The sequence below is a fragment of the Diorhabda sublineata genome, chromosome X, assembly GCF_026230105.1.
Source record: "Diorhabda sublineata isolate icDioSubl1.1 chromosome X, icDioSubl1.1, whole genome shotgun sequence".
NCBI lineage: Eukaryota > Metazoa > Arthropoda > Insecta > Coleoptera > Chrysomelidae > Diorhabda > Diorhabda sublineata.
Window position 1 is genome coordinate 30898267 of NC_079485.1, and position 12535 is coordinate 30910801.

Genomic DNA, 12535 nt, shown 5'->3' on the forward strand with positions numbered 1-12535 from the left:
CATTGCAATAAATCACAGAGTGAGTACCAGGTGTCCCAATAAAAATGGCTTACGGCCATCTGTCAAAAATTGTTCTTGATAGATATATATGAACAAAGAACACATTTCAAACAAAAATGGATCTCAAATAAACCTAGAATGTTATTATATCTATGACTTAGGCTATACAATTACATGGACAGATATTTTTCCAGCAGAAGAAATAAACAAAAGGACTAATGTCAACCAGTGGTGATTTTCGATTTGTTTTGTTAAATTTTACAATAATTGATTCCATTTCATTCCACTTCAATAAGAGAGTTTCCCATAAAATAAGGTTCCCAAAAAGCTGCTGAAGCTAGGAGGATATGGTGAGCATGACGTGTAGCTTGTCTCGCTTTCTCTCAGATCCCTCCTCGCCGGGCTGTTCATTATTGTCTTGGTATCCATGAAAGATGGAGCTTCAATGTACGCAATGTACAATGCACGCTATGTACGAATTGTGCTCTGTGATTTGTTTTTATTATACAAAAAACGTTCCTCTGGTGGACATTCATTGCCAACGTTGTGAGGTGTATGGGGAAACGTATGAGTGCGCATCATGTGCGCAAAAGGTGCGGAAAATAAAAAGAAGTCCGCCCATGACGAACAACGTACTGGACGGCCATCGTTGAATGAAGTAATGCTGAAAGAAGATGTTACACCACGTGCAAATATGCATTATGCCAAAAATTATGTATTATTCAATGCAAATAAAAATGTTTTCATTGTGAAAACTTGTTGGGATTTTATGGAGAAGCCTCATAAGAGTATCAACCTAGTAACGTTTTTTTTAGAATCATTAGAAACAGCCAAGCCAACATAGAATCAAGTCTAATGGTGCATGATCATTTTGAAGTTACTTTTTTTAAATGTTTAGCTAATTCCTCGGCCAAAGCAGCAGTTGAAGCAACCATAGGTCCATCATTGAATTAAAGGGCACAATGAAATCAATCAATACATTGCGTGTTTTTTATTATTACTTAAATAATAGGTAGTGTAGACTAGGGACTTTGTTATGAAAATACTAATAACTCTGGTTCTACTTTCGCAAACTTGATCTTATCGAGAATGGCAGTTTTCTATCAACATAAGAATCAAATTCTGCAAATATGCAAGCTTCGAACGCTATATAAGATTACTTTATTGGGACACCCTGTGCATTAATGAAACATTATCTCAGCCTATATGCAGAATAAAAACGTGAATATAACACCAAGGTATATGTTTATAATTCAATTTCCCTTATTTAAACAAAACAAATCGTCATAATACATCAAGTATTTGAAAGCCCAAGTACAAAATCGACCAGAAGCACTAGAAATAATCAATTCGAGGCCTAAAAATAAAGCGCGTTGCGTTTCAAGAGCAACAACATCGTTTATTGTGTGTAAGTCTATTGATATTTTATTTACCGATTTAGTTCATCAACAAAAGCCATTCAGCGCGTTAATTTCAATGATTCATTCTAATAACTTCAAATCACTTGAAAATAAAACCAGTAATTTCCTGTACTGAAGAATTTTTAAAAAAATTATAGTTGAGAGAACTATACAGAGTATAATAAAAAAGCCACACAGAAATCATCACCCGGTTTTATTGTTATTTTAAAATAATACACGTTACTTTATCGTGGGACATTCCGTATATAATTTAAAAATACATCGGCGGTCACTGTTGTGTTTATAACTATTTTAATAAAGAACATTGTTAGTGACTTTTGTGAAGAGTAAACTTGATATTAACTGTGTGGAAGCCAAAGTAAATATAGAAATGTGTATTATATATGTGCGGAGTTGCCATATTTACAATAAATAATAAAAAAACCGTCATTAACCTGCACTATTTATTATATAAGAAAATTTCAACATACTGTTCAAATGAATTTATTTCCATTTGTTCTAAACAGTAGTAAATCAATTTTATCTTGAAATTTGGATTGTTTTCTTTTTGTTATTAGTTATTCATAAATTTATAGAGCGGTGAAGAGAATACTTTGAAGAACTACTTAATATAGAACAGTCATGTTAAAGATACGGCCCGCGATCGCAATCGTGTTTTTTAGAGCTTTTAGGCTTAATTCGATTCCTATAAGGATGTCTTAAATACTCGTACTCTCAAGTCCACGGATGTTTATAAGTAATTCCAAGGGCAGCGTGTGCCTAGACAAGCGAGACAGAAAGACGGTATCGTCATCTTTTAGCAGCAAGCGGAAATATCATATTAGAACCTTCCTTAGCAATATAAACCGAGTGCGTCGGCGCGACGTGAGTCAGTTGAGTCGAGTAATCGAAGCGATACGGTTGGACAAGGATTTTAATTGTACTGCGAAATAGTGATTGTGCATTTGTTTGTGTCGTGTGCTTGCGACATCTATAATTCTTGTGTCGAGTTCCATAATTGTTACGATTTTGGTATGTCACAAAAATGTAAAGTTGATAGTGAGTGCAGAGTTTTTCAGTCTAAATAAGAAATTAGAAATCGCGATAAAGTCAAAACCTTTCACTGGTGATAATTTTATTAAAGACTGTATGTTGAAAGTTGCCGTTGTTTCATTTCCATCGTAAAAGTCAATAAATCGAAATATTTCCCTCTCAAGAAAGACTGTTGCTTCAAGAATAAATGATTTAGATCAAAACTTGGTTCTTTAGCTAAACGCAATATTTCAAGAGTCTGGATAATTGCCCGGAATTAAAAAAACATGCAGGACGCATTTTCGGCCAATATTTGGTAGCACCTATATATGTGAGCAGATGTTTTCCGTTATGAAACTAAATAAGAACAAACATCACACAAGACTTACGAATGAACATCTCCAATCAATTCTTAAAAAAAACTACAACGAATATGGTCCCCGATATCAATGGGCTTGTCAAAAACAAGAAAAGTCATAATAATATTATTAAAATTATTATCATTAAATTAGAACAAAATCTTTGCCAGCTTTATTAGGAACGTTTTCGTAGTGGGATTGTGGCGAAATTAAACACTAACTCTAATATATTCCAAGTCAGAATTGCGTAAAGTGGCAGAAGAGGCCATAAATAATTTACCTCCAAAAAAGTCACGCACCGTTAACCAAATTTTGAGTTTATGTACAAAGATTTTGACTTTCGTTGGTCGCTGATTCTTCGCAAACTGCTTATACTATCTAAAAAGTACCTATCTCTTCAAAATCATTATACTTTTAATGCATTTGGTGATTATTCCCAGAGATCATCAAAAAAGACGTTTTAATTAATTTTCTGTTTGACACTTAACAGTGACAGACGTCATTGTCAACATTAAAACTTCAAATTTGGCGTACTGTACTAAAGCACAGTTGTTTAATTGGAAAACTTTTCTTTACAACTTGAAGTTTTCAAATATTTTTGATTTAATTATGGAAATATGTTTAAAAAAACTTTTTCAAATTATATTTTGATATTTTCTAATCACAACTTACCTTTTAAGTTGATACAAAGGCAATGAATAAAACACAACTATTTGTTTTTATTGTATTTTCATTATTTAAGCATAAAACAAAAGTATAACAAACAAAAACTAATAACAATAATATATAATGTTATAATAATGTAAATGGTCGCAAATAAATAATAGACACAAAAATTAATGTTCAATTGCATTATAAAATGGTGGTTTAAGGTTCGTTCACACGGTACCGTTCGGTCCGGCAACGGAAGGCATACTCAAATAAATAATAGTTGGCGAAAAAAATAAATAAAAATTTTGCAAAATGATTGATTTTTTTTAATAGTTTCAACCTAGAAAAAAAGTGACTCAAGTAGTGGAAAACTGTCCTTGTGATTTTTACCATGAAATACTTCAAGAAGACAGTATAGAAAATACATTTGGACAAATGATTAATGAGAAAAAACATATATTGAACAAGAGAAAACAAATATGTTTAAAATCACAACAATTTCATTGAATAATTATTAGATAAAATGTATATAATTTGCTAGTGGAAAAAATAATAGTTAAACCAGTATGGATTTATGGGATGCTTCAGTAGGGAATAGCAAGCTACTCAAATTCCAGCCCCTAATCTAGAAAGAGGCTTAAAAGTGATGTAAAGTGAAATTAGTCCAAGTTAAAACCTTACTCATAGGCTAGTGAAGTAAAGGGAAAAATAATTTTACTTTCAGCAATTTTTGAAATCCCAGTATATTGCAAGGACATTTTTACAAAAAACTTCATTTGAACTACTGAATTCAAGTAGGAATATTGTGTAAAATTAATTTAAAAAATATAATTGAAGTAATCTATGCAGGGGATATATATATATATATATATATATATATATATATATAACTTTATATGTAATAAAAAAAAGATTTAAAAAATGAGTTTGCTAAAAATTTCATAATTTATACTGAACATTACAGCAACAACGATTACAATTACATTTTCTGGTCCTTCGAGCTTTCCATACTCTCAAATTCGGCTCTAAATAGTGTAATTGTGAGTGTAAGAGTAGTGATACCCTGTTTTTAGTATAAAAATCAATCACCAACTATTCGAGAAATTCCATCTTAGTGAAACACTACTTGATCTTACAAACTGAATACACTGTTTATTACTACATTCTTAGGTCCTTCAAGCCTTCCATAGAATCTAATCTAGCCGTAAGTGTTAGTATTAGTAGTAAACAGTTTCTCAATTTGAAAATCACCTTAATTTCCACATTATTTTTTTAAATAGTGTCACTATCAAAAATTACTATTTTCATGATTTACCTCAATTAAAATAAGCTTTTCTATAAAATTATACACTAGATCTAATCCAATTTTATCCCTTTCTTGTTTTCTTTCTCACTGATAGACTCAAATTGTAAATCTTCATTCAATTTTTTAGCCAAGAAGTATAACTCTGCTAAAGCTATTGTTAGAGAACATATTATACCCATCAAGAGTCTGAACCCAAAGTCTAAATTTCCCACAAGGAGCTCCAATCCAAAAAAGCCAAATACAAAGCCTGCTGCTACCGACATGACGAACTGGAAGATTGCAATCATATGACGATTCATCTGTTTCACTGTAAAAAAATTAACTCAAAATAAATTAGATTAAACAAATAAAATTGTGCAATAAAATTTTGTATTCAATTTACTCCCATTGAAATTTGTATGGAAAAAACAAATTATTGTCAATATTTACGAAAATAAAAATAATTGCTTGACATGTATTGCCTGGAGACCGGCAGGCCTTAAGTCTAAGGCTTTGCCGTTTGTTTCTTCAATGTTCCATTGTATATAAATTACTGTTGAATTATTATCCATTGTGCACCATTCTTGTCATTTATAGTCTGTTTTATTATTTCTTATTACTACATTATTTTTGATCCATTTATATGCAGTTTAACTCGTCTACTGAAGATGATGAAGAAGAATTTGAAAGTTGAGAGTTGGACGATTAAATTTCACGTTTTTTTTTAAATTTAAATAATAATAACAAACCCGTGGAATAGGCCTACTGGGGAAACCATGTTAAAAAAACGCACTAAGTACACTACCTCATAGGTGGCGTGGAAATGTGTGCATATTGAGACATTTACAACTTTTTGAATCATTATATCTCAGAAACAGTGTCTCGCAAGAGAAAAGTATTGATACGTTTTTTGTAGATAATTTTGATTTACAATTTTTGTCTGGGGTATTTTTATGATAAAACTTTCTGTTTTGCTTAAAAATGGAAAACTAATTTTTTAATAATTGACCTTGAATAAATATTCAGATTAAGTTGCAGGTTCTCAAATTACTGTTCCTTGGTATATATGAGACATAATTTAGTTATCTGTCTTATCTGCTGGTAAAGGATAACTGTCACAATTTAAAAAAATGTTAAAAGTCATCCTGTAGTAATTAAACCCGGTTTTCAATGAAATTTATCTCACAGATAAATTGACTCTGACTCTAAGTCTGATAAAAATACACAAATAAAAAAATTGTACCATTATCATGCACTTTGTACAAGTGATCCTTGCTATAGGACCTCCAGAAACAATAGTATCATCTTCAATGCATTCTATATTTGAATTTAAACCTGTAATATTAAAAAAGTGGAAATCCATATCAACCTACAAAACCTGTAGATATACTTACATTGATAGCCAATAGTGTCTTCAGGATGAATATTCCTTTTACTGTCAACATTCTTTGTCATTTTGAAATATTTCAAATTTTCTTGTTCCGCTTTCAGCTGGTTACACCTTTTTTCTAATTCTTCATTCCTAGGTATTTCTTTATTCTGTGGTAAAATAATGTTAGAACCTTCTAGTAACTCATGCAGATATACTTTATCATCTTTTTCTTTATTTTGCATCTTAAGGTAGTTATACAACCAATGTAAGTCCTCTAAAGATAGCAATTTATTGTAACTGCTAGAGGTTTTTGTTAAAGGCAAATCTGCAGTAGTATTTCTTATCGGAGCTGTACTAAGCGATTTTATATATTTTTCATCTTCTTCTGTAATCAAATGGTGAACTTTAGGTGAAGATCTTGATGAAGGTTTAGGTTTATTCTTAAAAATTATAGTACTTAATCCTATTGGTAAATCTTCTACAACTTTTATGTTTCTAATATATTCTGTTAGTTTCTTAGACGGTTCAACGGATATTGAAGGATTCACTATTGGAGCTGTATTTAAGCTTGTCATTGTGAAAATTTAAATAAGTAATTTCTTTTCTATCTCCTCATAGAATTTAATCAATTCTTCTTCTTTTGCTTCAAAGTTAGAGTTTATTTCTGAATATTTTGAAGTTATCCCATCCATAAAATTATGCCAAATTAGTTTCCTTTTCATACGAGAATCTTCAAGAGTCGTATACTAAAATAAAAGATCTACATAAATTGTTATCTTCGACTCTGTATGGCATATATTAATTGATTGAGAACAAGAGGAAAAACATTGAGCACCAATTGTTATGTATTATGGTACATGATATAAATAAAAAAAATGTAGTTCTAATGTCTGTATTGTTCCAAAATGTTGATTTTCCCTGTATTATAATGTATCAATACTTGAAGAAACTCTCAGTGAGTTTTATAATAATGTGTAAAACTTTATAATAAAATATGAATTAATCAGCGTAAATAAATGTATTCGTAAAAATTGAAATAATTTTATTATTTTTATATTTATTTATATTCTAGTTCAGCGTAATTTTCACTATAACATTAACTTTAATTTGTAGGTTATATATGATTGTTATTATAAAAATTAATGTTGATTCCTTCATCTTTATAATTAATTCAATATACATATATCATCTTTATTTGAAATTATCATAAATTGCTGCAATTATATTCCATTACAATATATATCAAAAATCTCATTCATAATTATTCTCTGTATATATTATTTATAAGTATAGGGTCTATTACCTGTTTATATATATCCTCTAAATCCGATAATTTACTGCAGATGTCTAGAGCCTTCTCTAAATTTTCATTAAGCTTTTTTACATGATCTTCAGTTTGTTTGAATCGATCAATTTCAGTATCCTTAATTTCGGTAATATCTTCGATAGTTCGGAATAAATTGTCAACTTCTTTATCGTTTCTTTTTTGCTGAAAGTTTAAAATGACTATTGACTCGAGACTTTGTACCTTCTAAATATTACCTCGAATTCTCGTAACATAAAGGATATTTCTCCGTTTAAAAATGCTTTATGGTCAAACAACCTGGCCCATATTTTACTTACATCTGCAACAATCTCAATTAATTACGAGAAATATATAAACAATAATTCTAGCCGCACCCTTGACAACATCAGTCATTTTAAGAGAATCACATTTCACTTTAGTCATATGTGTTGCATAAAAACAAGAATTCACACTATCATAATTATTTGTACTGAATTCTTAAGAAATGTGATTTTTTAAATATAATTACATTTATACCATGCATTTCTTTGATATTTATTCAATTATTTTGTTAAACATGAAATAAATATGATTTATACAAATTTTAGACAACATGTTTTAATTGTATGTAGTGTATGTTGCCTAAAAATAGTGGAAAATGGTAGAGACAAATAGCCAACTGAATGTGAGTACGTCATTTGATTAGGAACCGAAATGCACTAGATTCACATTATTTTCTGTAAGTTTCGCATAACAGTGTTGGCATTAGTGAGAAATGTAATAAAAGTGATCAACAATCTCGGGATTTGCAGAAACAACACAATGCAGTTCATTAATAAAAGTTTTATTTTAATTGAATGAGGCAGACACAACGATTTCAATTAATTTTTGACTATAATAAAGTTATGGTGAATGTGAATTTAGTGTTGTTGAAGGCTCATAAGAGCTTTTCCGTGTAAAACTGATGCTAATTTGACGTAATTTGTGATGATGCCCACATTGCCTAGCTTTATCACAGTTCCTGATTTTGTTCAAGAGACCCGAGATGACTATAATTCACCCATTACCTCTACTTTCGTGTCGAAAATGCAGCAATGTAGGAACACCATTACAACATTGGAAGAGGTAAGTAAATTCATAATCAATATACTTTCCCTTTTGGAAATTGTACTCGTTTATTTAAAAAATTGTGTATTTTAGCAGTATGACACACTTTTGGCAAATGTTTCAGCTCTAATTTGTTTACATATATTAGTATTAAAGTGTTTTTATATTGGGTATTTGGATGGTTTTATCACAGGATGTCAGATTGCCGACTTCCATCAGGAAGTGATAATATATTCAAATGTTATGTACCCACCTGCAGGAATATATTTCACAATCTTGTCTGTCTATTATAAAATTGAATCAGTGTCTCGAGAAAAAAGATTATTAAGTAATTAGATCAAAATATATGAAAATATATGCAAAAAATGTACACAGTAGACCAGTCTCTAAATTTTTATATCCACGCAAACTGTTATTTTATACAAGAGTATAACTGCAATCGAATTTTGTAGTAATTTTTTGATAAACCATCATTTGTTTTCATAAATGAAACACAAAAAATGGAACTAGTGTTAATATAATTTGTTCAGTAATAAGTAGTCTTTCAAAATAATGTGTCATCATTAATAATGGTTTTATTTTATAAAAAATATAAATAAGATACATGATAATGATGTTTTTTGTATAAAAAAGTAGAAAGCAATAATACTAATACAATAAGTGTGTTACAAAACAGATAGTGAAATTATGCACATTAAGAAAACAATAGATAATTATATCATAGTCTAATTTACTTTGTTAAATATTATGAACATTAAATAATATCAACACATTAGTCTACTTTTATCATGCAAAATATGTTTCATAGACATTCTGCGAATTTTATAATAATTTTTACTTGGTTTTGGTCAAGGTGACTTTTCCTCATCTTGATAAAAAATTGGTAAATATTATGTTTAAGTAAACTTTACAAGGAGGATATCTCAATAGATGCTAGTACTATATTTAACCATGTACAAATAAAAGTGTCTTTGACAGTTAACATGTTAGATTGTTGCACATATAAATGAGTTTACATTAAAAATTATCAGGAAAACTAATAAAATTTTTCATTTGAGGCATATTGTGTTATGATCATTTAAACTATTTATTTAACTTTTAAATGGATCAAAAGTATGATATCCGGCAAAAATAATTGCTTAGATATAAAATGTATTAGAATGAGGGTGGCACTGCAACATCCATGGGGTACTTGAAATTTGTTAATCTAAAAATATGAATAAAAAATCATAATCTTTCCATCCTCTTTTAATTTTAAAATCCAATTCATAAGCTACAATAGTGCTGAAAGCAGCTGAAATCTTGATTATACAAAAGACTTACATAAAGGTTCAGTGAAGGATTGGAAAGGTAAATGTAGGATTAGACTTGACAAAGGTATGTGGAGAAAGGATAAAACTGTATTTGGAAATGAAACTATCAACTAATGGATTTAAATGCTCAGCGTAAATGCTTAATGGTATACTTTGGGAGAACATAAGTAAGGACACTAAAAAAAGGATCATACCATTGTGGAGAATATTATAAAGATCAGAGGTGTTGTTCAAAATTAGAACAGATAAGTTGTTGGAGGTTATGAGATGGATGGATTTCTGGAGGAGAACAGAGGGAATATCTAGAAAATCACAGTTGAGAGATAATAGAAGCCTAATATATAATAGTGGAAGATATCAGACAAAGTAATTTAGTGGGAACTATGAGGAAAATCTTGAGAAAAGCTGGATGAACAGAATAAATAAAGAAATGAAGGAGAAGATTTGAAGGTATAGACTGGAATTCTAGTTCTTCAAAGGAGAAAAATAACTACTTTCCTGGCTAATACCTCCACGAATATTGAATTACATCTCCTCTGAAGAGTGTGATGTCAATTTATCTTTTTGTTGATATCAACATCCGTAATGGCTCGCAATTGCAAGGAAACTGGTCAGTGGTTACAATGTTGTATGTTATTATATTACAATATATTATTTCGATGATTTTAATATCGACAAAAAGGTCGATTTACATCACGCTCTTCAGTAGAGATATAATTCAATATTCGTTGAGGCATGAGCCAGGAAAGTAGTTGTTTTCTCCTTTGAAGAACGGCAGAATATATTTTCGAAATTATTTCAGAGGTGAATAGTAGGAATCATTTATTTTGATATATACTGGAAGTGGGTATCAATTTTGTGATTTCTACAAAATTTATATTTTTAATTTAACATTTTTACAACGTTTTAATTTTAAATTCCGTGACTAAATTATGTGTGAATAAAAAAAACTATTAGTCAATCGACGTCAAATATTTTTTAGACTAAGGTGATTTGCATGCACCTTATCAATTTGTTTGGAAATACATTTTTAGTAGTTGTGCAACTATTATAAATAATTCACTCCTACTTACAATTTTTTATAATTATTGTAATGAAGGTTACTGAACACAAAATAAAAAAAAATCCTTCTTAGTACTTTTAGTCTAATCTGTCACCCCTGCAGTCCAATAATATTTTATTATCAGTAATCACCCTTGTTTACAACAGTGCTAATTAGGGGTAACCGACCCTTATAAAAAGTTTTCTACCTGACCCACCACTATTAGTTAGCCATCAAACTTCAATACACATCTTCATTGTCCAAAACATGAATTCTACCTGGAAACGGACACAACAAATGGTGTAGTTGCTGAAGCGGTCATCTTATTGAGAAAAAGCCATTGAGCTGAACATGAATCAATCTGCTATTTTCAGAGTTTACCATCGTTACCAAGAGACTGGTAACTTTCATCGCAGATGCAATTCCGGAAGAAAAAGGTCCACATACGAGAGAGATCCATTATCATCGCTGATAAATCGGGCCAACAAGAGCTCAAACAAACGCGAAGAGTGGTTGTGAGAGGCTGGACAGTTAAGAAGAAGACTTAAGGCCAGGACAATACCCGTCCACACACTGCAGGTTTAGCACTGCAGTATTTACAGTATGTCGAAATTGCCGCTATGGATTGACGCGTGGTTCGGACTCAAATCCGATTGAGAATTTACGAGATGAACTTAAGAGAATAGTTAGAGTTAGAAATCCTACACCAGGCACGAAATCGGACCTCAAAACGGCGCTTATTGAAGAATGGAATAGATCGAATCAAGATACTTATTTGATCCATGAAAAAGCGATTGGAAGCTGTTATTAGGGCTAGGTGAGGGAAAAGTAAATATCGATATGTTAATTCCAAATAAATTATTAATTTGACTTGTATTTTCTTTACTCTTTATTATAAGCCTTTTTCATTGTTTGCTTTGAGATACCAAAATCAGAAAAATATTTGAAGTTACAACTTTTTTGCTAGAGACTTTTGACCTCGAGCGTGCGACTTCAATCGCTTGCTATGCTTTACTCATTAATTTCTATGATTTGAGGTTTGGATAGCGTTGCTAGAATTTAAGAAAATATCAATATGATGTTAGAATCGAAAAATTAGAAATCTAATGCTGCTAAGTATTGAAAAGATTATAAAATGTGACCTACTTTCAATATAAACATCCATTTCAATAAAATAAAAGTATAAAATGATATTACCAGTTATTCTAACCCAAACGCCAATCACATAAAATGACGTCACACCTAATTAAGCATCAGTCACATACAGTGATTGATTCCTACATGATTTATAAATTGATTTCTGTTTATTTTTGGTTTTGTGATTGAAATAACAAATCAACGATTGAAAAAGGTTATATGAATGCAAGTAGTTATCATTTCCCCAGAGTTATTACTATTGAGACAATTATGTAATTATTAATACGTTTTTACCTACAAGGTGTGATAAAAAATACGTTGAATAAATGCTTACATCAATTAGTATTACACTGCATCTAGCGGGTTTTCCAATAAGAGGTGTTATTTTGATTTTCAAAGAAAAATGCCATTTTTTGAGATAAATGATCGGATGTTTATTTCATTATAAAGAGGAAGGTATGCCGTTAATAATGGAACACAACATCAGCCAAATGGCCGCCACGACTGCGTTTACAGGACCATATCCTTTTCATGAAATTTTTCGTAACCAAA

The 12535-nt window shown here is 30.3% G+C and overlaps 3 protein-coding genes across 9 annotated transcripts in view; 1 reads left to right on the forward strand and 2 right to left on the reverse strand.

The window, feature by feature from the left end:
- Positions 1–3500: 3500 nt before the first annotated feature.
- Positions 3501–6674, reverse strand: LOC130450769 (transmembrane protein 199). Of its 2 annotated transcripts, XM_056789392.1 has the most exons (3): positions 6122–6674; positions 5971–6062; positions 3504–5055 (listed from the first exon to the last, which is right to left on the reverse strand). In XM_056789392.1, the coding sequence occupies exons 1-3, from the start codon at positions 6672–6674 to the stop codon at positions 5053–5055; spliced, it is 648 nt and encodes a 215-aa protein (XP_056645370.1). In that variant the 3' UTR covers positions 3504–5052. The 2 variants fall into 2 exon arrangements, with proteins under 2 accessions (XP_056645369.1, XP_056645370.1); XM_056789391.1 differs by lacking the exon at positions 5971–6062 and having other exon boundaries at positions 3501–5055.
- Positions 6675–6683: 9 nt separating this feature from the next.
- LOC130450771 (biogenesis of lysosome-related organelles complex 1 subunit 5) lies at positions 6684–7843 on the reverse strand. Its single transcript, XM_056789393.1, has 4 exons — positions 7780–7843; positions 7642–7724; positions 7403–7588; positions 6684–6845 (listed from the first exon to the last, which is right to left on the reverse strand). Exons 1-4 carry the CDS (start codon positions 7826–7828, stop codon positions 6684–6686), a joined length of 480 nt encoding a protein of 159 aa, XP_056645371.1. The 5' UTR covers positions 7829–7843.
- A 238-nt stretch (positions 7844–8081) lies between these two features.
- Positions 8082–12535, forward strand: part of LOC130450632 (arfGAP with SH3 domain, ANK repeat and PH domain-containing protein) — a 61196-nt gene continuing 56742 nt past the window's right edge. For 5 of the 6 annotated variants that reach the window (XM_056789132.1, XM_056789133.1, XM_056789135.1 and 2 more), the window contains exon 1: positions 8082–8509. In XM_056789132.1, coding sequence (XP_056645110.1) covers positions 8372–8509 — 138 coding nt within the window. In that variant the 5' untranslated portion in view covers positions 8082–8371. The remainder of the gene's footprint in view (positions 8510–12535) is intronic. The other variant, XM_056789134.1, reaches the window with a different exon arrangement.

Bases quoted from the DNA above. Each gene is read 5' to 3' on its own strand.
- LOC130450769 (XM_056789391.1), bottom strand. From the start codon at position 6,674: ATGACAAGCTTAAATACAGCTCCAATAGTGAATCCTTCAATATCCGTT. The intron at 5,056-6,121 runs GTAAGTATATCT...ATTTTTTTACAG, and splicing joins AGACACTATTGGCTATCAAT to TGAAACAGATGAATCGTCAT.
- LOC130450771 (XM_056789393.1), bottom strand. From the start codon at position 7,828: ATGACTAAAGTGAAATGTGATTCTCTTAAAATGACTGATGTTGTCAAG. The intron at 7,725-7,779 runs GTGCGGCTAGAA...AGATTGTTGCAG, and splicing joins AATGACTGATGTTGTCAAGG to ATGTAAGTAAAATATGGGCC. The intron at 7,589-7,641 runs GTAATATTTAGA...TTAAACTTTCAG, and splicing joins TTATGTTACGAGAATTCGAG to CAAAAAAGAAACGATAAAGA.